Genomic DNA, 26,142 nt, shown 5'->3' with positions numbered 1-26,142 from the left:
TCCCCTCTCATTCTTCTAAACTCCAGTGTATAAAGGCCCAGTTGATCCAGTCTCTCCTCATATGTCAGTCCTGCCATCCCGGGAATCAGTCTGGTGAACCTTCGCTGTATTCCCTCAATAGCAAGAATATCCTTCCTCAGATTAGAGACCAAAACTGAACACAATATTCCAGGTGAGGCCTCACCAAGGCCCTGTACAATTGCAATAAGAGCTCCCTGCTCTTATACTCCAATCCCCTAGCTATGAAGGCCAACATACTATTTGCCTTCTTCGCCTGCTGTACCTGTATGCCAACTTTCAATGACTGATGAACCATGACACCCAGGTCTCGTTGCACCTCCCCTTTTCCTAATCTGCCGTCATTCAGATAATATTCTGTCTTCGCGTTTTTGCCCCCAAAGTGGATGACCTCACATTTATCCACATTATACTGCATCTGCCATGCATTTGCCCACTCACCTAACCTGTCCAAGTCACCCTGCAGCCTCCTAGCATCCCCCTCATGTTCACATGTATTCTGTTGAAGCCACCTGCTCTCTACCTGTTCGCGTAGATCAGGGTGGACTAACGAGAGCCTTGTCTTGAGTGCCATTTTCATGAGCAGTTCAGCGGGGGGAACCCCAGTGAGCGAGTGGGGTCTTGTGCAGTAACTAAGCAGGACTCGGGATAGCCGAGTCTGCAGTGAGCCTTCAGTTACCCTCTTCAAGCTCTGCTTGATTGTTTGCACTGCTCTCTCTGCCTGACCATTGGAAGCTGGTTTAAACGGGGCAGATGTGACATGTTTGATCCCATTACGGGTCATGAACTCTTTGAACTCGGCACTGGTAAAGCACGGCCCATTGTCACTCACAAGGGCGTCAGGCAGGCCGTGCATGGCAAACATGGCCCACAGGCTTTCAATGGTGGCAGCGGACATGCTTGCCGACATTATCTCACATTCAATCTATTTGGAGTACGCATCTACAACCACATGGAACATTTTTCCCAAGAACGGGCCTGCACAGTCGACATGGACCTTTGACCACGGTTTGGAGGACCAAGACCATAAACTTAGTGGCGCCTCCCTGGGTGCATTGCTTAACTGTGAACAAGTGTTACATTTGTGCACGGAGGATTCTAAGTCTGCATCGATACCGGGCCACCACACGTGGGATCTGGCTATTGCTTTCATCATTACAATGTCAGGGTGGGTACTGTGGAGATCACTAACGAAAGTGCTCCTGCCCTTTTTTTGGTAGCACTACCCGATTACCCCATAGAAGGGAGTCTGCCTGTATAGACATTTCATCTTGGCTCCGCTGGTATGGCTTTATTTCTTCCTGCATTTCTAACGGGACACTAGGCCAACTCCCGTGAAACACACAGTCTTTTACTAAGGACAGTAAGGGGTCCTGGCTCATCCAGGTTCTAACCTGTCAGGTGGTAACAGGTGATTTCTCACTTTCAAATGCTTCCATTATCAGAACTAAATCTGTGGGCTGTGCCATCTCCACCCCTGTGGTGGATAATAGCAGCCTTCTGAGAGCATCGGCACAGTTTTCTGTGCTTGGCCTGCGGCGGATGGCATAGTTGTATGCGGACAACGTGAGCGCCCATCTCTGGATGCGGGCCAATGCATTCGTATTTATCCCCTTACTTTCAGAAAAGAGGGATAACAGTGGCTTATTTGATATTCACATTTGAGCCCAAACAGTATTGATGCATTTTCTTTACCCCATAAATACATGCTAATGCTTCTTTTTTGATCATGCTGTCGGCCCTCTCAGCCTTAGACAGACTTCTGGATGCATAAGCAACCGGTTGCAATTTCCCAGATTCATTAGCTTGTTGCAATACACACCCGACACTGTATGACAACGCATCACATGCTAGTACCAAACGCTTAAATGGATCATACAACACAAGCAATTTGTTTGAGCGCAACAATTTTCTAGCTTTTACAAAGGCATTTTCTTGGCTTTTACCCCATATCCATTCATCTCCTTTATGCAGTAAAGAGAGTGCAGTGGTTTTAACAGTGTGCCAAGACCCGGTAAGAAGTTACCAAACTAGCTCAGGAGTCCTAGAAACGACCGCACCTCCGTCACGTTCTGTGGTCTCGGTGCGTTCTTGATTGTCTCCGTCTTCGAATTGGTGGGCCTGATGCCCTCCGCCGCGATTCTTCTCCCCAGGAACTCCACTTCAGGCACCAGGAAAGCGCACTTCGAGTGTTTTAACCTGAGTCCCACACGATTAAGCCGACTAAGAACCTCCTCCAGGTTCTGCAGATGCTCGACGGTGGCCCGACCTGTAACCAAGATGTCGTCCTGGAAGATCACAGTGCACGGGATGATTTCAGCAAGCTTTCCATGTTCCTCTGGAATATCGCCGCGACTGATCAAATCCCAAACGGGCATCTGTTGTAAATGAAGAGACCTTTGTGCGTGTTGATGCAGGTGAGGCCCTTCGATGATTCCTCCAGCTCCTGTGTCATGTAGGCCGAGGTCAAATCCAGCTTCGTGATTGTTTTTCCTCCCGCCAGCGTCGCAAATAGGTCGTCTGCCTTTGGTAGCGGATATTGATCCTGCAGGTAGAAACGATTGGCAGTTACTTTGTAATCACCACAGATTCTGATGGTGCCATCTCCCTTGAGGACTGGAACAATTGGACTGGCCCACTTGTTGAATTCGATCGGCGAAATGATGCCCTCTCATTGCAGCCAGTCCAACTCGATCTTCACCCTCTCTCTCTCATCATGTAAGGTACTGCTCTCGCCTTGTGATGGATGGGTCACGCCCCCGGAATTAGGTGGATCTGCACTTTTGCTCCTTGGAATTTCCCGATGCCTGGTTCGAACAGCGAGGGGAACTTGTTTAAGACATGGGCACATGAATTGGTGTCGACGGGCGAGAGTGCTCGGACGTCGTCCCAGTTCCAGGGTATCTTTCTCAGCCAGCTCCTGCTGAGCAGCATGGGGCAATTGCCCGGTACCACCCAGAGTGGTAACTTGTGCACTGCTCCATCGTAGGAGACCTTTACAGTAGCACTGCTGATTTCGGGAATCAGTTCCTTTGTGTACGTTCTCAGTTTAGTATGAATGGGAGTCAGGACTGACCTTGAGGCCTTGCTACACCACAATTTGTCAAAAGTCTTTTTGCTCATTATGGACTGGCTTGCACCCGTGTCCAGCTCCATTGACACCAGGAGTCCACTTAATTCAATCTTCAGCATTATCGGGGGACACTTTGTGGTAAATGTGTGCACCCCATATACCTCTGCCACCTCGGTCTGAGGCTCTGGTTCATCGTGATCCACCGTGGATCTGTCCTCCTCTGCAACATGGTGGTTTGCAGGATTAGCAGGGTTTGCAGCTCGCCTGCACATACGTGGAGATGTCCCATTGTTCCACAGTCCTTGCAAACGTATCCTTTGAAGCGGCATGAATGGAAATGATGATCACCCCCGCAGTGCCAATAAGGTGTTAATGGCCTTGCATTCACCACCCTTGATGTTGGACTCTGAGACATCTGCAGATGTGCAGCTGCAGGCATGTGAGGTCTGCCCTGTACATTACGATTCTAAAACAACTTAACTTTGTTCACAGTACTTGCAGCAGCACTCGTGCGCTGAGAGATTTGTTTGGTATTGTCACTGGTGGCGATGAACATCTGGGCTATCGTGATGGCTTTACTCAAGGTTGGGGTCTCTACAGTCAAAAGTTTGCTAAGTATTACTTCATGGCCAATGCCAAGTACAAGGAAGTCCCTGAGCATATGCTCCAAGTACCTTTCAATTTCGCAATGTCCTGCAAGGCGTCTTAGCTCGGCGACGTAGCTCGCCATTTCCTGGCCTTCAGACCTCTTGCACGTGTAGAATCGGTACCTCACCATCAGAACACTTTCCTTCGGGTTTAGATGCTCCCGGACCAGTGTGCACAAATCATCATATGACTTCGCTGTGGGTTTCGCTGGAGCAAGTAGATTTTTCATGAGGCCATACGTTGGTGCCCCACAAACGGTGAGGAGGATCGCCCTTCGATTGGCAGCATTCACTTCTCCTTCCAGCTCATTGGCCACGAAGTATTGGTCAAGTCACTCCACGAAGGTTTCCCAATCATCTCCCTCTGAAAATTTCTCCAGGATGTCCACTGTTCTCTGCATCATTGCGGTGGGGTTCGTCATCTGTATCTCGTCACCAGTTGTTATGTATTGAATAAAGAGTCTGACCAGATACTGTGAGCTCAAAGTAAGGTGTGACCGTAGTCTTTATTGCAGGTCTCCAGAGTGCCTCTCCAGCCTGTGAGGCCTCTTTATGTACAGGTGCTCCTAAGGAATTGTGGGATCCCTTGGGACTCCATGGGATGAGCCCTCTGGTGGTTAAACAAGGTATTTACAGGTTTACATACATAACTGTTCAGACGTTAGGTGAGGACAGAGCTAGGCTAAGATGTCAAATAGTCTGTCAACACTCAGCACGAGGGTTCACATGTGAGGTACCAAAGGGCTGCCAATCCTTGAGGTACCAACCCAAGGCAATATCTCAGAAAAGAGGAGAAAATTGGAAAACAAATGGAATATTGTTATATAAGCACCTGAATGTGACAGAATCCTCGAGCCCTCAGATCATCTGTGATGAAGGTTTTAAATGCCTTCAGTAATCCGGAATAATCACTGTTACATGCTTTCCCAGAAGGCAAGAGGAGCTGGAACTGTGTTTGGGCCTGAACGACTTGAAATATTTGGATTTCTGTGAGGTAAAACAGATCAAAAATCTTCACAAAGGATGTTTTCTTAATTCACTTTTCTAAACCATACCTTTTATTTCTGCTCTTACTGCGGAATTCCCTGCGGGAAGGTTCCATCATATTATTTGATTTTTGTCACTGGGGGCAGTGTAGCAAATGTGTCCAGTGACATATGTTGTATTGTTCTAGTCTCAATTCCTACTACCAAGAAGGTTAATTTCGACATACAAATAGAAATACATAAAAGTTACAACACGGAAAGAGGCCATTTGGCCCAACCAGCCTGTGCCAGCGTTTATCTTGCATGTGATCAAATAGTTCTGTCGCATTTACCCACCCTGTCCCCCTATCCCTTAAAGCCATGTTCCTTCGTCCAGCTATCTAATCTAATCTCGAATGTTGACATAGTTTCTTCCTCAACTAACCCTGAAAGTGAATTCCACAGTCTCGCAACTCTTTGTGTAAAGAAGTTTCTCCCGCCGTCTGTTTTAAATCTCTTACATTTAATCTTGTATGTATGACTGTCAATACTGCTCCATGACCAGATGATGTGTGGTTCCGCGGACAGTGTCAAAAATCTTGGTTAATTTTTCCCCTCCCATCCCACATGAAACATCCTGAGTCATCCAGACATGATGTCATCCAGTGAAATTCAATATACATATCCAATATATTTCAGTTCAAAAGATCATTTGGAATTTAAGAATTTGGGGGAACAGGAAAATGCTATTAGACTCATAGACCAGTTACACCAAATGGCCAGTTTCTGTGCTGTAGATTCTATGAAATGTAATTCTATGTAAATGGATTTGGGGAGATGTGATTTGACCATTATACCCACATGATCACTACCAGTGGTGATCATTAATATTGGCCGACCCGTAATCACTTCTGTGTAAGGTAGATGTTAACTTGTGATGTACAATTTGTTAATTTGGTTATCAAGCACTGACGGTACAAAAACAAAATGTCTTTTATCCCACAATCCTGTTATTTTCTCAGAAGAGCCTGAACATAGAGCAAAGAGCCTTTGCATAAAAAACAAACTGAGCTCCCCCCGATCACACATTTTGTAACACACAGTATAGTGCTGAGTCAAGCAGCACAGGTGCAATCTCTATTCCATGTAAAGCTGAGCTAGAGTGTCAGCGGTGTTGCTAAAATTGAATTCATTGTTCCTGAGCTAGGGAGGGGAAAATCTATCCTTGCACCCAAGCATTTTCCAGTCACCCCCTCTGCTAGAAAAGTGTGTACGATTGGACATTAGGTGAGGACAGGATAAAATTCATCTGTGACATTCTCCATAGTCTGGTGCAGAATATCCACATGATTCAGGTAGCAAAGGACTGTCGGCTTAATGGAACTGTATGCCAACAAGAATTTAGGCCTTCAAAGAAGAAAATTTGAGCAGAAAATGAAAGATCAAACTCCCCTGTATCTTATGCACATAAGGGACTGGAGATGTGTGGACTTTTGGCACCAGCACTTACCAGCACTTATTTTAGATAGGTTGCACGATTATTATGATATATGGTATGCTTTACAGTTAGCTCAATAGTAGCAGCTCACCTCTGAGTCAGAAGGTTGTTGGCTCAAGTTCCACTCCAGAGATTTCAACACATAAGCTAGGCTAACACTGAGGGAGGTGTCATTTTTTAGATGAGATGTTAAACCAAGGCCGAATCTGATCTCTTGGGTGGACTAAAAAGATCCCATGGCACAGCAAGGGAATCCTCCAGGTGTCCTGGCCAATATTTATCCCTCGCCCAACATTGTTAAAACAGATTATCTGATCTTTTGCACATTGCTGTGGGCAAATTGGCTGCTGCATTTGTTACATTACAATAGTGACTACACTTCAAAAGTACCGTTCAAAAGTAATTGACAGTAATGTGCTTTAAGGTGTCCCAAGGTGCTATATAAATGTAAGTTCTGTTGTCTTCTACATACAGACAAGATAAACAATGTGGCCACCAAGAAAGCACTATAGTCATTTGCTTGCAAATCTCACTCATCTGCTCCTTAGCTCTCATATGCCAACTGTTCTGAGTGAGGAAGAAACTCGTCTCCAATAAGCTACTCACCCAGCTACCTGGATACAAACAGATGGAAGTTGTTCAAAAAAAAATATGGGACATGATGATCCTTCTGCTACTGGGGATAATGAGTTGGGGGGTGGGGGGGTTTATCTCTGGAGGGCAGCAGCTCAATGTTGAAACATGGATATGTGATTATTGATGATGTATAACTATTCTGCAGATTTGTTTACTTGGTTTTGAAGATTAAGGACCGTTCATGCAAAACTTTTCCAGAGAAGAAGCGGTAGTCAGATAGTAAAGAGATAGAGTCCTTAATAAGATAGGTTGTCGTTAGTCCATGGAAGGAGTGAGCTTGAGGGACCAAAAGGCTTTTTCTTGTTCATTGATTACATATGTTGTTATGACACGGCTAAGACCAGGAACTTCCTGTTTGTGTAGATCAGAAACTGGTAGCCATTATTAACAAACAAGTAGCCAAAATGTTATTTTAAACTTGCCTTTGGCCGTTATTTAAGTGAATGCAGTAGTCAACCTTTAAAATAATGATATGGCAGCCATGACCACCAAAATGGTGGCAAAAATCAGTGCACTGGTAAATGTTCAAAAAAATTAATAATACTTCATAACAACAACTTATATTTATATACCATCTTTAACACAGTAAAATGTCCCAAGGCGCTTCACAGAAGCATAATCAGACAACAAAATTGGCACCAAGCCAATTAAGCAGATATTAGGACAGATGACCAAAGGTCAAAGAGGTAAATTTTAAGGAGCATCTTAAAAGAAGACAGAGGGGTGGAGAGGCAGAGAGGTTTAGAGAGGGAATTTCAGAGCTTGAGGCCTAGACAGCTGAAGGCATGACCACCAATGGTACTTACTCTGACAGGTCTCTGGATGTGGGAATTCTGCAATCCAGATACCATTCTGTATGTTGCACACAAATCTTCCCCCATCAAATGCACTGTGATAGCCTTGACGACATATCACCTGGCAAGGCTGCAGAGATTGACCACTGGGCACATCATCACATAAAACAATGCCACCTGATACAGCAACGGCTTTGAATGGTAGTGCACACTGTGGATCTAGGAAAACAAAACAGTGTTGGATTGGATTGGGAACCCCTTAATTAGATCTCTGATCAAAAAAACACATACCTTTTGCAATCAGAGAAAGATGGAGCAGAATTTCTCAGAGGGTTCTCCCCATTTCCCACAACGACTGTGCTGTTCCATTGAGGTATCTGCCAAAGTTACACCAGGAGATCAGGAGAACCCCTGCAGAATTCTGCTCGAATATGTTCTGTCTTTATAAACAATGCAAGCATTGTAATTGGTATAATTAAAGGGTAATGTAACTCCAGAGTAACTTCCATCACTACTACGTAATTGCCCACAAATTTTACTAATGAGTATGTACTCATAAAGTTCCTGTATTATCACTGATCGGTCATGGCTCTTAGAGTCCATTACGTCTACTGCAGGTAAGTACCTAACCATCGCGCCCATGAGGTTGAATCACTGATAGGTGCATACAAGTCCATCCAAAAATTGTGTGTGGTGCACAAACTCGGGTCCAAAAATCCTTACTTCCATTCATCATGCTTTTTTGTGTCAGCACTTCCCGGCTAACATTTAACATTGAATTCTCCTATGTCAATGTCATGATTTCTCACAATTCCACCATTTCGCCAATAGATATCTCTTAATGAGCTCATGCGCAAATTGGCTGCCGCGTTTCCTACATTACAACAGTGACTACACTCCAAAAGTACTTCATTGGCTGTAAAGCGCTTTGAGGCGTCCGGTGGTCTTGAAAGGCGTTATATATAGCCATGTCTTTCTTTTCTTTCAAAGAAACTTCTCTGTCTGGCCCCTATGCTTGCTGACATTGTAAACGGTTCCCTTCTTTTTAAATCTGTCGTCATCACTCCTCCTCAAAATAACACCCGTGACAACTCTGTCCTTGCAAACTACCGCTTCATCTCCAATCTTCCTTTCATCTTCAAAGTCCTTGAAAGTGTTGTTGCCGCCCAAATCTGAGCCTACCTTTCTCACAAATCCATGTTTGAACCTCTCTAATCAGATTTCCACCCCGCCACAGCACCCCTAATCAAAGTCACAAGTGACATCCTATGTGACTGTGACCACAATGCATTATCACTCTTCATCCTTCTTGACATATCTGCAGCTTTTGACACGGCATCCTCCTCCAATGCCTTTGCTTCATTGGCCAACTGACTGGGACTGCCCTCGACTGGTTTCACTCTTACCCATCCAGTATTAGCCAGAGGTTATGCTGTCTCTTGCTTCCTGCTCGCCCTGTTTTTTACTCTGTGCCACTTTAGGTCCCACTGCTTATTCTTCCCCACTGTTTTCCTTGCGTTTTGTACCACAGCATGTTTCTGCCGTGCTTCTGGTCTTGCAGGGCCGACCCAGATACAATAAAAACTTTGAGGCAATTTCTGGTGTCATTGGTCTCCACCTCCTCTCCACAGCACTTATGCATCACTCCTGGCCTTGCTAACCTTCCTTCTTCCAAGCTTATCGCAAAATTTGGAGCCCAGTCCAGGCCTGCCCAGTCAGAACAGCTCAGAGGGAAAGTTGGGCCACTCCCAACCTTCCCTCTAAGTTTTCTTTTGCTTATTTATTTATTTCTAATTTATACTACTGCCTCTGCTGACACAAGTTCCATTCCTGACTGATTCACCACCTCTCACCCTTTCCGAACATGGTTTTCAATCTCAATCTACCGTCTCAATCTATAGTTTCACCTCGGCTGTTGCTGCATCACTTTGAAACTGACATCATTATTGTTCCTGTTGTTAATCATGGCTCCTGTTGATTTCTAATTGCTCTCGTGGATGTAAAGGAATTTTTGGTTTATTTCTGGGAACATGTTTTAGGATTTTCTTTCAAATTGATTTTCTTTCAAACTGTCTCTAAAATCTCACAGGAAAGTGGGATCTGAGTGATAAGGGAATAAAGGGTTATGGGGAGCGGGCAGGGAAGTGGAGCTGAGTCCATGATCAGATCAGCCATGATCTTATAAAAACATAGAAACATAGAAAATAGGTGCAGGAGTAGGCCATTCGGCCCTTCGAGCCTGCACCACCATTCAATAAGATCATGGCTGTTTATTCACCTCAGTACCCCTATCCTGCCTTCTCTCCATAGTGCTTGATCCCTTTAACCATAAGGGCCATATCTAACTCCCTCTTGAATATATCTAATGAACTGGCATCAACAACTTTCTGCGGTAAAGAATTCCACAGGTTAACAACTCTCTGAGTGAAAAAGTTTCTCCTCATCACAGTCCCAAATGATTTACCCCTTATCCTTAGACTGTGACCCCTGGTTCTGGACTTTCCCAACATCGGGAATATTCTTCCTGCATCTAACCTGTCCAGTTCCATCAGCATTCTATATGTTTCCATGAGATCCCCTCTCATCCTTCTAAACTCCAGTGAATACAGGCCCAGTCGATCCAGTCTCTCATCATCATCCCGGGAATCAGTATGGTGAACCTTCGCTGCACTCCCTCAATAGCAAGAACGTCCTTCCTCAGATTAGGAGACCAAAACTGAACACAATATTCCAGATGTGGCCTCACCAAGGCCCTGTATAACTGCAGTAAGACCTCCCTGCTCCTATACTCAAATCCCCTAGCTATGAAGGCCAACATGCCATTTGCTTTCTTCATCACCTGCTGTACCTGCATGCCAACTTTCAATGACTGATGTACCATGACACCCAGGTCTCATTGCACCTCCCCTTTTCCTAATCTGCCGCCATTCAGATAATATTCTGCCTTTGTGTTTTTGCCACCAAAGTGGATAACCTCATATTTATCCACATTATACTGCATCTGCCATGCATTTGCCCACTCACCTAACCTGTCCAAGTCACCCTGCAGTCTCTTAGTGTCCTCCTCACAGCTCACACCGCCACCCAGCTTAGTGTCATCTGCAAACTTGGAAATATTACACTCAATTCCTTCATCTAAATCATTAATGTATATTGTAAATAGCTGGGGTCCCAGCATTGAGCCCTGAGGCACCCCACTAGTTACTGCCTGCCAGTCTGAAAAGGACCCGTTTATCCCGACTCTCTGCTTCCTGTCTGCCAACCAGTTCTGTATCCACGTCAATACATTACCCCCAATACCATGTACTTTAATTTTGCACACCAATCTCTTGTGTGGAACCTTGTCAAAAGCCTTTTGAAAGCACAAATACACCACATCCACTGATTCTCCCTTGTCCACTCTACTAGTTACATCCTCAAAAAATTCCAGAAGATTTGTCAAGCATGATTTCCCTTTCATAAATCCATGCTGACTTGGACCGATCCTGTCACTGATTTCCAAATGCTGTACCTGCATGCCCACTTTCAGTGACTGATGAACCATGACACCTAGGTCTCATTGCACTTCCCCTTTTCCTAATCTGCCACCATCTAGATAATATTCTGCCTTCGTGTTTTTGCCCCCAAAATGGATAACCTCACATTTATCCACATTATGCTGCATCTGCCATGCATTTGCCCACTCACCTAACCTGTCCAAGTCACCCTGCAGCCTCTTCGTGTCCTCCTCACAGCTCACACCGCTACCCAATTTAGTGTCATCTGCAAACTTGGAGATATTACACTCAATTCCTTCATCTAAATCGTTAATGTATATTGTAAAGAGCTGGGGTCCCAGCACTGAGCCCTGCGGCACTCCACTAGTCACTGCCTGCCATTCTGAAAAGGACCCGTTTATCCCGGCACTCTGCTTCCTGTCTGCCAACCAGTTCCCTATCCACGTCAGTACATTACCCCCAATACCATGCGCTTTGATTTTGCACACCAATCTCTTGTGCGGGACCTTGTCAAAAGCCTTTTGAAAGTCTAAATACACCAAATCCACTGGTTCTCCCTTGTCCACTCTGCTAGTTACATCCTCAAAAAATTCCAGAAGATTCGTCAAGCATGATTTCCCTTTCATAAATCCATGCTGACTTGGACTTATCATGTCACCTCTTTCCAAATGCGCTGCTATTTCATCTTTAATAATTGATTCCAATATTTTCCCCACTACTGATGTCAGGCTAACCGGTCTATAATTCCCCGTTTTCTCTCCCCCTCCTTTTTTAAATGGCGGAGCAGGCTCGAGGGCCAAATGGCCTACTCCTGCAACTATTTCTTATATTCTTATGTCTCTATTTAAATCATCTCAACATTCTTTTTTTTACTGATAGTCAGATCAACGGTGTTTGAAATGGTGATTTCTCATTGTGCCTTCTGATCTACCAGAGAATGATTTAATGAGACAGCTAGAGAACTTTTCAATAACTCAAGGTCTGATTTTAAATTTACTTATAATTAATCTATATATTATTCAATTTTTTTTAAAATATAATTGATCTTGATTATGCTGATTCTACTACAGGTTGTACCTCTCTCATCCGGCATCATTTCTGGCGGGGTGGCATCCCACACTGTTCATGGAGGTAAGCGGACCGGGCAAGGAAAGGGAAGGGAAGGGCAGTCGACTGACTGAGGCCCCGAGATTGAAAAAGAGAGATTCTGAGCGACAAAATGCTGCGCAGTAGGCTTTTGCGCAGCGCATGCGCAGAATGTGGCCGGGTCGTTGTCAGCAGCGTTGTCAGCAGTTACCTCCAGAAAAAGGGCGGCAAACCAGCAGCGTGAGAGAGGGAGGCCATAGATTTCAGCGTGGTGTAAGGCTGCTCCTCTTATTCCCGCTGCCTCCCGTGTTCCCTCCTAGGTCGGGGAGTCGACGCGCTGTGTCCTGGGGCTGGCTGCTCCTCTTATCCCCGCTGCCTCCGGTGTTCTCCACTTAAGTCGGGTCGGTGCGGAGAGGGAGCGAGGCTTGAGTTTTGCACCCGGAGCGTGGCGGAAGTGTTCAGGAGCTCAAGCGCAGTCATCAGGATTCAGTAAATCTAGGGTTGGCGTGACCTCCCGTGGTCCGGAAAATTCTCTGGTCCGGCACCGGTCAGGTCCCAAGGGTGCCGGGCTGGAGAGGTACAACCTGTATTGTCATCATATTCGCTATGGTCGAAGGTCGAAGAAGGCCATGTATAAGGGCTGCCACTGTTCCCTGCAAGATCCAAGACCACCCCAACCTCTGTCGTCGAGCTACAGTACGCGGATGACGCCTGTGTCTGCGCACATACAGAGGCAGAACTCCAGGACATAGTTGACGTATTTACTGAGGCATACGAAAGCATGGGCCTTACGCTAAACGTCAGTAAGACAAAGGTCCTCCACCAGCCTGTCCTCGCCGCACCGCACCACCCCCAGTCATCAAGATCCACGGCGTGGCCCTGGACAATGTGGATCACTTCCCTTATCTCGGGAGCCTCCTATCAACAGGAGCAGGCATTGACGACGAGATCCAACACCGCCTCAAGTGCGCCAGTGCAGCCTTCGGTCATCTGAGGAAAAGAGTGTTTGAAGACCAGGCCCTCAAAACTGTCACCAAGTTCAAGGTCTATAGGGCTATAGTAATACCCGCCCTCCTGTATGGCTCAGAAACATGGACCATGTACTGTAGACACCTCAAGTTGCTGGAGAAATACCACCAATGATGTTTCCGCAAGGAGGACAGACGCACCAACATCAGCCACCTTGACCAGGCCAACATCCCCAGCATTGAAGCACTGACCACACTCGATCAGCTCTGCTGGGCAGGCCACATAGTTCGCATGCCAGACACGAGACTCCCAAAGTAAGTGCTCTACTTGGAACTCCTTCACGGCAAATGAGCCAAAGGTGGGCAGCGGAAATGTTACAAGGACACCCTCAAAACCTCCCTGATAAAGTGCAACATCCCTATTGACATCTGGGAGTCCCTGGCCAAAGATCGCCCTAAGTGGAGGAAGTGCATCCGGGAGGGTGCTGAGCTCTGCGAGTCTTGTCGCCGAGAGCATGCAGAAATCAAGCGCAGGCAGCGGAAAGAGCGTGTGGCAAACCAGTCCCACCCACCCCTTCCCTCAACGACTATCTGTCCTATCTGTGGCGGAGACTGTGGCTCTTGTATTGGACTGTACAGCCACGTTAGGACTCATGTTAAGTGTGGAAGCAAGTCTTCCTCGATTACGAGAGACTGCCTATGATGATGATTCGCTATGTAAATTGAGTTTTTTCCCCTGTGTCTACTTGAGTGCCACTTCGGACCCGAGACATTCATTTATATTTCCACTTTCTTCTCCCACTTTTTCTTTTCTCTCTATCCCTCCCTGACCAGCCTCTCCTGTCATCATGCCGCCGTTCATCTTTCCTCTCTTGGATATTCTGTCCTCCCAGATCCCTACCTCAACCCTTCATTACTTTTCGACCTTCCAACTCTCCTGCTGCCGTCCCAGGCTAGACTCCCTTTTAGACAAACCTGCAGCTTCCCTCTGTGTCTCTCTTGGCATCCTCCAAAGGGCCCACTGTGGCACTCGTCGCTGTCTCCTCACAAAAAGCAACCCCAACTGTCCTATCCTAATCTCTCACCAATCTTGCCGGCCAGCTTGCCCACAGGGGCCTAACCTTGCCAATCCCCACTCCATCCAACTCATCTCTCCAAGCGCTGACCCTGTGTATGCTGGCAATGGATCATCCATCACCAATCCTCTCCAGATCTCCTTCCAGACTGTCAGTTCACTTGCGAACAAGGCCCTTGCCATCCATGAGCTTACCGTGGATGATTGCATCGACATCATGGCCCTGATGGAAACTTGGCTGAGGGGTGATGACACCTTACCTTGAAACGGAGCCTCCCCGCCTGGCTATACCTTCCACCACTTGCCTGGCCCAAACCACCGTGATAGCGGTTGGCTCTCATCACCAAATCATACCTTGGTCTGCCCCCCGACTCCTCCGGCACCTTCTCCTCCTTTCAACATCTCCCCTTATTCCACCCCTCTCACCTCTCATTTAAAATTCTCCTTCTCTACTGCCCACCCAAGTAGGATAAAAATGTTATCATGGAGATATCTTCATTGCTCAGCCTCTGCACCGAGCGACTTCTCATCCTCGGTGAGTTCAACCTCCTTCTCAATTCGTCATGCTCTCTCTCCTCTGAGTTCACTACCCTCCTGTCCTCCCTTAATCCCTCCCTCCATGTGAACTCTCCAACCCATAATCACGGCCACTCCCTTGACCTTGCCATCTCTCACGGCCTCGCTGGTCCAAACGTGTCAATTACAGATAAGACCATCTCTGACCATTTCCTTGCATCGCTCTCAACCGCCATCCCCCTTCCCCCTTCCCCCACCCAGCCTTACTTCCTTCTGCATCCACCCCTGGAAAAAACTCTCTCCAAACTCGCTTACAACTGCACTTATCAACTCCAACCTTTGGTTCTCCTTTCACAATGACATTTCTGTAGCCACCGATCTGCTCAACTACACCCTCACCGCTATCTTTGATGTCCTAGTCCCTATTAAAACAATTACACTCTCTCATCCTGTCCATTCCCCCTGGTACAGCCCTCATCTTCACTCCCTCAAGTCCAAGGGATGCATACTAGAATGAATGTGATGGACAACTGGTTTAGCCATTCATTGCCAGATCTGGTTGGACCACATAAAGCATTATCGGCTTTACTCTTGTCTGCCGAAACTGCTCACTATTCCAGGATCATTCTGGAAGGCTACTATTCTCTACTGCTAACTGTTTCCTTAAATCCCTCTCCCCGGTCTTCACCACACTCACCTCCAACAACAAGTGTGAGTAGTTCATGGACTTCTTTGTCTCAAAGATTGAGACCATCTGATCAGCTGGCCTTTCCTTCCCCAAGCCCACTGAGCCAAACTTCCTCTGAGGTTCCCACCTGCCCTAGCCCTAAACTCGCATCTTTCTCTAGTTTCTCTCCAATCTCCCCTCTTGACCGCTCCACATTCATCTTGTCCATGAGACTCACTTCCTGCTCCCTTGACCCTATTCCTACAAAACTGCTGACCACCCAACTTCCTTTTCTGGCTCTTATGTTAGATGACATTGTTAATGGTTCTCTCTCCTCAGGTACTGTCCCCCTCTCCTTCAAATCTGCGGTCATCACTCCTCTCCTCAAAAAAGCAACCCTTGACCCCACTGTGTTTGCTAGGTACCGCCCCATCTCCAAACACCCTTTCCTCTCCAAAGTCCTTGAACATGTTGTAGCCTCCCAAATCCGTGCCCATCTTTCCCGGAACTCCAATCTGGTTTCCACCCCTGCCACAGTACCAAAACGGCTGACGTCAAAGTCACAAATGACATCCTTTGTGAGTGTGACAAAGGTAAACTATCCCTTCTCATCCTCTTGGACCTGTCTGCAGCCTTTGACACAGTCGACCAGTCCATCCTCCTCCAACGCCTCTCCACCATTGTCCAGCTAGGTGGGAGTGCACTCGCCTGGTTCCATTCTTATCTATTTAATCATAGCCACAGAATCACCTACAACGTCTTCTCTTCCCGCGCCCTCAGGTGTCCCCCAAGGATCTATCCGTGGCCCCCTCCTATTTCGCATCTATATGCTGCCCCTTGGTGATATCATCTGAAAACATGGAGTCAGTTACCACATGTATGCTGACGACACCCAGCTCTAACTCTCTGCCACTTCTCTTGACCCCTCCATGGTCTCTAAATTGTCAGACTGCTTGTCCAACATCCAGTACTGGATGAGCAGATATTTTCTCCAATTAACTATTGGGAAGACCAAAGCCATTGTTTTTGGTCCCCATCACAAACTGTGTTCCCTAGCCACTGACTCCATCCCTCTATCTAGCATCTATCTGAGGCTAAACCAGACTGTTCGCAACCTAGGTGTCATATTTGACCCTGAAGTGAGCTCCTGGCCACATATCCACAGCATAAATAAAACTGCCTATTTTCACCTCCGTAATATTGCCCGCCTCTGTCCCTGCCTCAGCTCATCTGCTGCTGAAACTCTCATCCATGCCTTTGTTACCGCTAGACTTGACTGCTTCAACACACTCCTGGCCTGCCTCCTACATTCTATCCTACGTAAACTTGAGGTCACCCAAAACTCGGCAGCCCATGTCCTAACTCACACCAAGTCCTGCTCACCCATCACCCCTGTGCTCACTGACCTGCACTGGCTCCCGGTTAAGCAAAGCCTCGATTTCAAAATTCTTATCTTTGTTTACAAATCCTTCCATGACCTCGCCCCTCCCTACCTCTGTAATCTCTTTTAGCCTCACAACCCCACAAGATGTCTGTCTCCTCAAATTCTGCCCTCCTGAGCATCCCTGATTATAACTGCTCAACCATCGGTGGCCATGACTTCAGCTGCCTAGGCCCCAAGCTCTGGAACTCTCTCCCTAAATCTCTCCGCCTCTCTATCTCTTTCCACCTTTAAGACACTCCTTAAAACCTATCTCTTTGACCAAGCTTTTGGTCATCTGCCGTAATTTCTTCTTATGTGGCTCAGTGTCAAATTATTTGTTTTGTCTTATAACACTGCTTTGAAGCACCGTGAGATGTTTAACTACATTAAAGGCGCTATATAAATAAAAGTTGTTGTTTTTGTCTCCCTGGACCCGAACTCACCTCTACCTTCCCCCTCCCTTCTCAATGTCCCGTCCCCTCTTCTGCTCCCTTCTCACTATATTAAATAACAATCCCGACCATTTTTTTATTTGCACATTTGTTATTTTCTAGAAGCTACCATAGCCTCATTAGACACACACCACCATGGTACCATCACAGTGTCATTAGACACACATCACTATGGTACCATCACAGCCTCATTGGATGCTCTCCATCACAGCACCATTGTAGCCTCATTGGATGCTTTTCACCACTATACTATCACAGCCACATTAGACACACACCACCACAGTATCATCAAAGCCTCTTTCTTTTACACTGCACCACGGTACCGACACAGCCTCATTGGATGCTCTCCACCACTCCAGAAGCTCCACATAACTTACGTCTACAGGCAGGTTTTGATCCTGTTGTTGTGTTGACTTGTGTTTCAGGGATCTCTTCTCCATTTGTAAAGACACACCAACACCTCCCTTCGTCCTGATCACACTGTACGGCTGAGAAGGAACCATCAAGCTCTTCACAAGCTGGGATGTACCCTGTCCCCACTTCCTGGTGTATCACCTGCTGATTCAGAATTTCACACCTGCTTGGACCTGGTGGTTGGGAAACGAGGAGAGCATTAGTTTGACAGTTTGCAGTTAGCTTGTTAAAGAGTTCACTAATAGGATTGGTTATGACTATTCAGTAACGCTTTCATTCCTTTAAAAGGGATATTCTGAACTAACTGCTAACTTGAGCACAGCTGGAGTACGATTTGATGTGTTATAATGTTGATTTTCAATGGTTGGTTTCTCCTGCTAGTCTAACACTCTTGCTACACTACAAATATTTTATCAGGCTGATTCCCCGATTGGGCACTCCCAGTGAGGATCAACACTTGCAGAGCACTGTGATTGGGAAATTGTGGGTATACAGTCCTGATTTTCTATGTATTTCATTGAAATAGTCAGCATATCAGGGGCTGATGAACACCTGATGGTGGTGCCAGCTTTAAAGGCTGGATTTTCGACTCATTTGCGCCTCGGTTAGAGCCCTGGTGGGACGTTAAATGCTGTTTTTGGCTGCTATGCCGGGCATCCAGGATTTACTGCCCGGCCGGAAGGTTCGGCTATTGGTTTGCAAAAACTTACCGCCCCGCCCTCCGTTTTTAGCATGATGATGACGTCAGTCGTCGTTAAACGCTGCGCTAGCGCCTCAGATGGAATATTCGACCTTAACGCCTCATTTAACGCCCATGCCAGGAAACACCTGAAAAAAACAGGCACTCCCAGGGTGTGGCAAGTGGTATTGGCAGCATTTTTAAATGGAGGATGAGGATCCTACATCGCAGGTCATATTGACTACAACGGTTGCACACATAATGCTGTGTGAAACTTTAACTTGCAAACTTCACTTTTATCTGCCATTACAGTGCCCTTACAACTTCAGTGAGAGAATTTAATGGGGACATGACTAGTTCGCCAGCGCATCATGCTCCATGCTATTGCCAGGTGGTGTCAAGCTAGAGGAAGGACTCTTGGTCATGTCGGCCCACGGATGATGAGAGGCCAAAGATGTCCAGGGAGGAGAGCTTACCCCTCCACAGGATTACAGGCACAAACGCTCAGACCTCCAGCTCTCCGAGGAGCAGTGTGTGAGAAGGCTGCGCTTCCGAAAGGAAGTGCTGACAGAGATATGGCATCTCCTACAGGCAGACTGATGCCTGCACCGCTCTGGAGGCAGCCTTCAGTACTCCCCTCAACAGGTACCCAAATTCATTCTGGTGTGCGGCATATTGCACAGCTTGGCCATCATGAGGGGCCAGGCATTGCCAGTGGGGATTGCATGCCGACCTCAGGAGGAGGACGATGAAGAGGAGCCTGGCGAGGTCCCCATTGGATAAGAACATACATAAGAATTAGGAACAGGAGTAGACCATCTAGCCCCTCGAGCCTGCTCCGCCACTCAACAAGATCATGGCTGATCTGGCTACCCCATCCATGGGGGAGGCAGCGTGGAGATGCTGCCAGACCAACTCTCGCACGTCGCCAGTTCGTAATAGATCAGCTCTCCTAAATGGAGGAAACTGAGGGATGGAGCTAATACTGGACTTGTTGGCACATCTCCGGTGAACATTGGAATGATGCACAAGACACCAATGGCCAATGGCATAAATTTTACTGCAACAAAGTCACAAAAACACTCGCCACCAAAATAAAACCATACAATATACAACGTTATGTTGCAGGGCACTAAACAACAATGAAACTTCGTTACTGCCACAAATTTCGGCTCGGGCGCACAAAGTCCTCCAACTTACATTTTCGCCAAAACTTGCAGACTATTTTCAGAGGCGCAGACTATTTTCAGGTGATAACTTTAACACCCCACCGCATTAACACCCCGAAATCCAAACAGCCAAAAATCCAGCCCTATATATCCGATAGTTAAAAAATATAAATAATTATCAGCTTCCTCCATTGGCCCATCTGACACATGAGAAAGTTCCCCGTTTCCATCTATAGCCAATGCTGTTTGCTCAACTCATGGAGATGGCAGTAGTGCTATAATTGGCCTCAGCACCCCAGGAAAAGCTTTATGTTCCCAATCTCAATCTCCAGACCTCTGTTGAAAAGTGATGGAAAAATCACCTGTCTATTGTCGAGACTCCCATTTGTAGAATGGCTTACTGGGTGAGAGTAACTGTGGAACATTTTTCCACTGCGAATTAGTACTTTTAATAGAAGAAGGCGGAAAAAATACACAGTAAAATGTAATAATCCCTTGCTCCCAGGGAGTGCCACGCTCCAAGAGGGCATGGATCAGAGAATCAGCAACATTGTATTGTAATTGAGTACACAGGATCAGTCCATTTACCCTGCAATTCCCTGCTTAATGTGGTTTTTCTAACCTAAGTGTCCTGAAAGCTAAGCATTCGATTTACTTGCTTTACAGTTTTTTTGCCCAGGAAAGACATAGATCTCTGGATCTTGAGGAGCATAATCACAAATATTTCTGTCATTATTTTGAATAGTTTCCATGCTTCACTCTTTTTCCAATGAAATAAATGGCATATCTTCAACCTCAGTTATTTAAGTCCCTGTTCCATTTGCATTGTTTCTTTTTGAAACCCTTCCAATGTCTCAATAACTAACATTGTCTGCAATTTTCTAAGTGTGGCCGCACCAATGGTTTTTGTGTCCATACAACATCCTTAGATTTATTGTTACAACCCAAGTTTCTATTTGCCTTGCCAGTTGTTCCCATTCAATTTGGCAACACTTCTAATGTTTGACTAACAGATCTAATATTTCACATTGCACTTCATTTAATAATCCACAGAAGCAGTATTATTCATTAATGAGTCAGAAGTCCACTGATGTCTGATTCACTGGAATCCCCCGAGTGAATGTAAGGTTATAAGCAAAATCCCCACCCTTAACATTATCATTCCTCACTCTATGGAACATAAAAGTCATGGATAATTCCTGTCTCTTCTTTCCTCCTCCTCCCAAAAACACCGTTGACTTCCAAATGGTTCATCTAGAAGCAATCCTATGAAAAAACAAGATTCTATCATGTCAGATTTTATTTTTATTTATTCGTTCACAGGATGTTGGCATCACTGGCAAGGCCGGCATTTATTGCCTGTTCCTATTTGCCCTTGAGAAGGAGGGAGCGAGCCACCTTCCTGAACCGCTGCAGTCCGTGTGGTGATACTTCTTTGTAGCAGTTTTGGTATGACTGGGTAGCTTGCTCGGCCACTTTAGAGGGCTGTGAGGGCAGTTAAGAGTCAACCACATTGTTGTGGATCTGGAATCACATATAGGCCAGACCGGGTAAGGACAGCAGATTTCCTTCATGTCAGATAGTTGGGCCAGATCGGTTTGACATTCTAGCCTAAGAGTGCCGTGAACTTCTATTGACCAATTAGCCACATGGTTGAAGGGAAGAATGATGTTGCACTAAACCCAAATGCGTGAATTATTACTGCAAAATATAATTGCTGGACAATTAATTACAGACCAGTCATAGCTGTAAAACTGCTCTAATGCTATTGCACACAGCAGTCCTTACTGTCTATTACAGACTTATCGACAGTACACTGTAGATTGTCGCGTGCTACACCGCACAATTATTCTGAGCAAAATTCTTACTGGTTCCACAAGCTTTCTTCTGTACAGGTTGAAGAGAAACTGAGGGAAAAGAATCCATTCCTAAATATTACTTACAACCTGCTGTTATCTTGAGAGAAGAATAAAAATCTGCCAAAGTTAAAGTATCAAACGAATCTTTTCCCATTACTGGAAAAATCCTCCCTTCATGATGGCACTGGCCATGAACAGAAATATCTGTGTCTTGCCCTTGATCAACCTCACCCCACACACACCAAGAACAAGTGGCTAGCTCATTCATATCATCTGTGTCAGTTTGGCTCAGCTAGTTGGAAGGCTGTGGTTTCAAGCTCATTACCTTAGTTGATGCTAAGGGATTGCTGCATTGTTGAAGGTTTCATCCTCCAGATGAAATGCATTGATACCTCATCTGAATGTTCAAGTGAATGATTCCATTGTGTTAATTGAAATAGAGCAGGGAGTTTTCTTTGTGCCCTCGCCAAAGATCGTCCCAAAGGCAATATCATCAAAAACAGATTACCTGTCCAGTCGTCTCATACCCCTGCTCTCTCCCCAGGTCCTGTATCTTCCTCTGTTTTAAAGGTGTATCTACTCTTCATTTAAAGGATGCAATAGCCTTTATCTCAACTGCTCCCTTGTGGCAAAGTATTCCATGGTCCTTAACTCTCTGCAGAAATGATTACAGCACAAGAGCAGGTCACGTGTCTCATCAAGTCTGCACCATTACTGAGGGTGAGACATTAAACTGAGACCCCCGTGTGCCCTCTCGGGTGGATGTAACAGATCCCATGGCACTATTTGCAGAAGAGCAGGGGAGTCGTCCCCGGAGTTCTGGCCAATATTTATCTCTTAATTAACATCATTAAAACAGATTATCTGGTCATTAGCACATTGATGTTTGTGGGATTCTGCTGTGTGCAAATTGGCTGTCGCTTTCCCCTACATTATTGAAAGTTCAGAGAATTGAAAAATAAAATAAGAGGAGCAAAGAGAGGGTATGAGAATAGAATGGCAGCTAACATAAAAAGTAATCCAAAAGTCTTCAATCGGTATATAAATAGTAAACGGGTAGTAAGAGGAGGGATGGGGCTGAGTAGGGACAAAAAAGGAGACCTACATGTTATATATCTTGTGTAACCACCAGAGGGCTCATCCCCTGGAGTCTCAAGGGATCACACAATCCCTTGGGAGCACCTGTACTTAAGGAGGCCTCACAGGTTGGAGAGGCACTCTGGAGACCTGCAATAAAAAACTACGGTCACATTTTACTTTGAGCTCACAGTATCTGGTCAGACTCTTTATTCATACACTACAACTCGCGACGAGATACAGATGATGAACCCCACCGCAACGATACAGAGAACAGTGGGCATCCTGGAGAAATTTTCGGAGGGAGATGATTGGGAAACCTTCGTGGAGCGACTCAACCAATACTTCGTGGCCAACGAGCTGGAAGGAGAAGTGAACGCTGCCAAACAAAAGGCGATTCTCCTCACTGTTTGCGGGGCACCAACATATGGCCTCATGAAAAATCTGCTTGCTCCAGCGAAACTCACAGAGAAATTGTATGATGATTTGTGCAGGACATTGCGAATTTGAAGGACATTTGGATCACATGCTCAGAGACTTCTTTGTTCTTGGCATTGGCCATGAAGTAATACTTAGCAAACTCTTGAATGTAGAGACCCCAATCTTGAGTAAAGCCACCGCGATAGCCCAGGTGTTCATCGCCACCAGTGACAATACGAAGCAAATCTCTCAGCACACAAGTACTGCTACAAATACTGTGAACAAAGTAATGTTGTTTTCGAATCGTAAGGTACAGGGCAGGTCTCACATGCCTGCAGCTGCACATTCGCAGATGTCTCAGAGTCCACCATCAAGGGTGATGAATACAAGGCCATTAACACCTTGCTGGTGCTGCGGGGGTGATCATCGTTTCCATTCATGCCGCTTCAAAGGTTACGTTTGTAAGGGCTGTGGAACAATGGGACACCTCCAACGTATGTGCAGGCGAGCTGCAAATCCTGTTAATCCTGAAAACCACCATGTTGCAGAGGAGGACAGATCCAAGGCTGATCACGACAAACCAGAGCCTCAGACTGAAGAGACAAAGGTACATGGTGTGCACACATTTACCACAAAGTGTTCCCCGATAATGCTGAAGATTGAATTAAATCGACTCCCGGTGTCAATGCAGCTGGACAAGGGCGCGAGCCAGTCCATTATGAGTGAAAAGACTTGCGATACATTGTGGTGCAGCAAGGCCTCAAGACCAGTCCTGAGTCCCATTCGCACTAAACTGAGAACTTATACAAAGGAACCGATTCCCGTAATCGGCAGTGCTACTGTAAAGGTCTCCCACGATGGAGCGGTGCACAAGTTACCACTCTGGGTGGTACCAGGCGATGGCTCCATGCTGCTCGGCAGGAGCTGGCTAGGGAAGATACTCTAGAACTGGGACGACGTCCGAGCGCTCGCGCCCATCGACGACACTTCGTGTGCCCAGGTCCTAAACAAGTTCCCCTCGTTGTTCGAACCAGGCATCGGGAAATTCCAAGGAACAAAAGTGCAGATCTACCTAATTCCGGGGGCACGACCCATCCATCACAAGGCGTGAGCATAATGAGAGAGAGGGTGGAGATCGAGTTGGACCGGCTGCAACGAGAGGGCATCATTTGGCCGATCGAATTCAATGAGTGGGCCAGTCTGATTGTTCCAGTCCTCAAGGGAGATGGCACCATCAGAATCTGTCGTGATTACAAAGTAGCTATCAATCGTTTCTCTCTGCAGGATCAATACCCACTACCAAAGGCAAACAATCTATTTGCGATGCTGGCGGGAGGAAAGACATTCACGAAGTTGGACTTGACCTCGGCCTACATGACGCAGCAGCTGGAGGAATCATCGAAGGGCCTCATCTGCATTAGCATGCACAAAGGTTTCTTCATTTACAACAGTTGCCCATTTGGGATTTGATCAGCCGCAGCGATATTCCAGAGAAACATGGAAAGCTTACTGAAGTCGGTCCTGCACGACATCTTGGTTACAGGTCGGGACAATGTCGAGCATCTGCAGAACCTGGAGGAGGTTCTTAATCGGCTCAATCGTGTGGGGCTCAGTTATAATGCTCGAAGTACATTTTTCTGGCGCCTGAGGTGGAGTCCCTGGGGAGAAGAATCGTGACGGATGGCATCAGGCCCACCAATTCGAAGACAGAGGCAATTGAGAACGCACCGAGGCCACAGAACGTGACGGAGCTGCGGTCATTTCTAGAACTCCTGAACTACTTTGGTAACTTCTTACCAGGTCTCAGCACACTGTTAGAATGACTGCACGCTTTACTGTGTAAAGGAGACAAATGGGTATGGGGTAAAAGCCAAGAAAATGCCTCTGTAAGTGCTCAAGCAAATTGCTTGTGTTGTATGATCCATGTAAGCATTTGGTACTAGCATGTGATGTGTCGTCATACAGTGTCGGGTGTATATTGCAACAAGCTAATGAATCTGGGAAATTGCAACCGGTTGCTTATGCATCCAGGAGTCTGTCTACGGCTGAGAGGGCCTACAGCATGATTGAAAAGGAAGCGTTAGCATGTGTTTATGGGGTAAAGAAAATGCATCAATATCTGTTTGGGCTCAAATTTAAATTGGAAACTGACCATAAGCCACTGATATCCCTCTTTTTGGAAAGCAAGGAGGTAAATACGAATGCATCGGCCTGTATACAGAGATGGGCGCTCACGTTGTCCGCATACAACTACGCCATCCGCCACAGGCCAGACACAGAAAACTGTGCCGCTGCTCTCAGTAGGCTGCCATTGCCCACCACGGGGGTGGAAATGGCACAGCCCGCAGATTTAGTTATAGTAATGTAAGCATTCGAGAGTGAGCAATCACCTGTTACCGCCCGACAGATTAGAACCTGGACGAGCCAGGACACTTATTCTCCTTAGTAAAAAACTGTGTGTTTCACGGGAACTGGTCCAGTGTCCCATTAGAAATGCAGGAAGAAATAAAGCCATACCAGCGGCGCAAAGATGAAATGTCTTTACAGACAGTCTGCCTTCTGTGGGGTAATCGGGTAGTGCAGGGACACTTTCATTAGTGAACTCCACAGTACCAACCCAGGCAATGCAATGATGAAAGTGATAGCCAGATCCCACGTGTGGTGACCCGGTATCGATGCGGACTTAGAGTCCTGCATGCACAAATGTAACACATGTTCACAGTTAAGCAATGCACCCAGGGAGGCACCACTAAGTTTATGGTCTTGGCCCTCCAAACCGTGGTCCAGGGTCCATGTTGACTGTGCAGGCCCATTCTTGGGAAAAATGTTCTTCGTGGTTGTAGATGCATACTCCAAATGGATTAAATGTGAGATAATGTCGGCAAGCACGTCCGCTACCAACACTGAAAGCCTGCGGGCCATGTTTGCCATGCACGGCCTGCCTGATCTCCTCGTGAGTGACAACGGGCCGTATTTCACCAGTGCCGAGTTCAAAGAGTTCATGACCTGCAATGGGATCAAACATGTCACATCTGCCCCGTTCATACCAGCATCCAATGGTCAGGCAGAGAGAGCATTGCAAACAATCAAGCAGAACTTGAAAAGGGTAACTGAAGGCTCACTGCAGACTCGCCTATCCAGAGTCCTGCTTAGTTACTGCACGAGACCCCACTCGCTCACTGGGGCTCCACCCACTAAACTGCTCATGA

The 26,142-nt window shown here is 46.4% G+C and overlaps 1 protein-coding gene across 1 annotated transcript in view; it reads right to left on the bottom strand.

The window, feature by feature from the left end:
- Nucleotides 1-26,142, bottom strand: part of tg (thyroglobulin) — a 621,247-nt gene that overhangs the window by 518,537 nt on the left and 76,568 nt on the right. The window contains exons 17-19 of the mRNA XM_070888386.1: nt 17,693-17,902; nt 7,644-7,850; nt 4,571-4,725 (exon numbers count right to left, since the gene is read on the bottom strand). Of these exons, the coding sequence (XP_070744487.1) occupies nt 4,571-4,725; nt 7,644-7,850; nt 17,693-17,902 (572 nt within the window). The remainder of the gene's footprint in view (nt 1-4,570; nt 4,726-7,643; nt 7,851-17,692; nt 17,903-26,142) is intronic.

This window comes from Pristiophorus japonicus, chromosome 1 (assembly GCF_044704955.1).
Source record: "Pristiophorus japonicus isolate sPriJap1 chromosome 1, sPriJap1.hap1, whole genome shotgun sequence".
Classification (NCBI taxonomy): domain Eukaryota; kingdom Metazoa; phylum Chordata; class Chondrichthyes; family Pristiophoridae; genus Pristiophorus; species Pristiophorus japonicus.
Note: the sequence above shows the minus strand (reverse complement) of the source record. Positions and strands in the feature narration are given on the sequence as shown.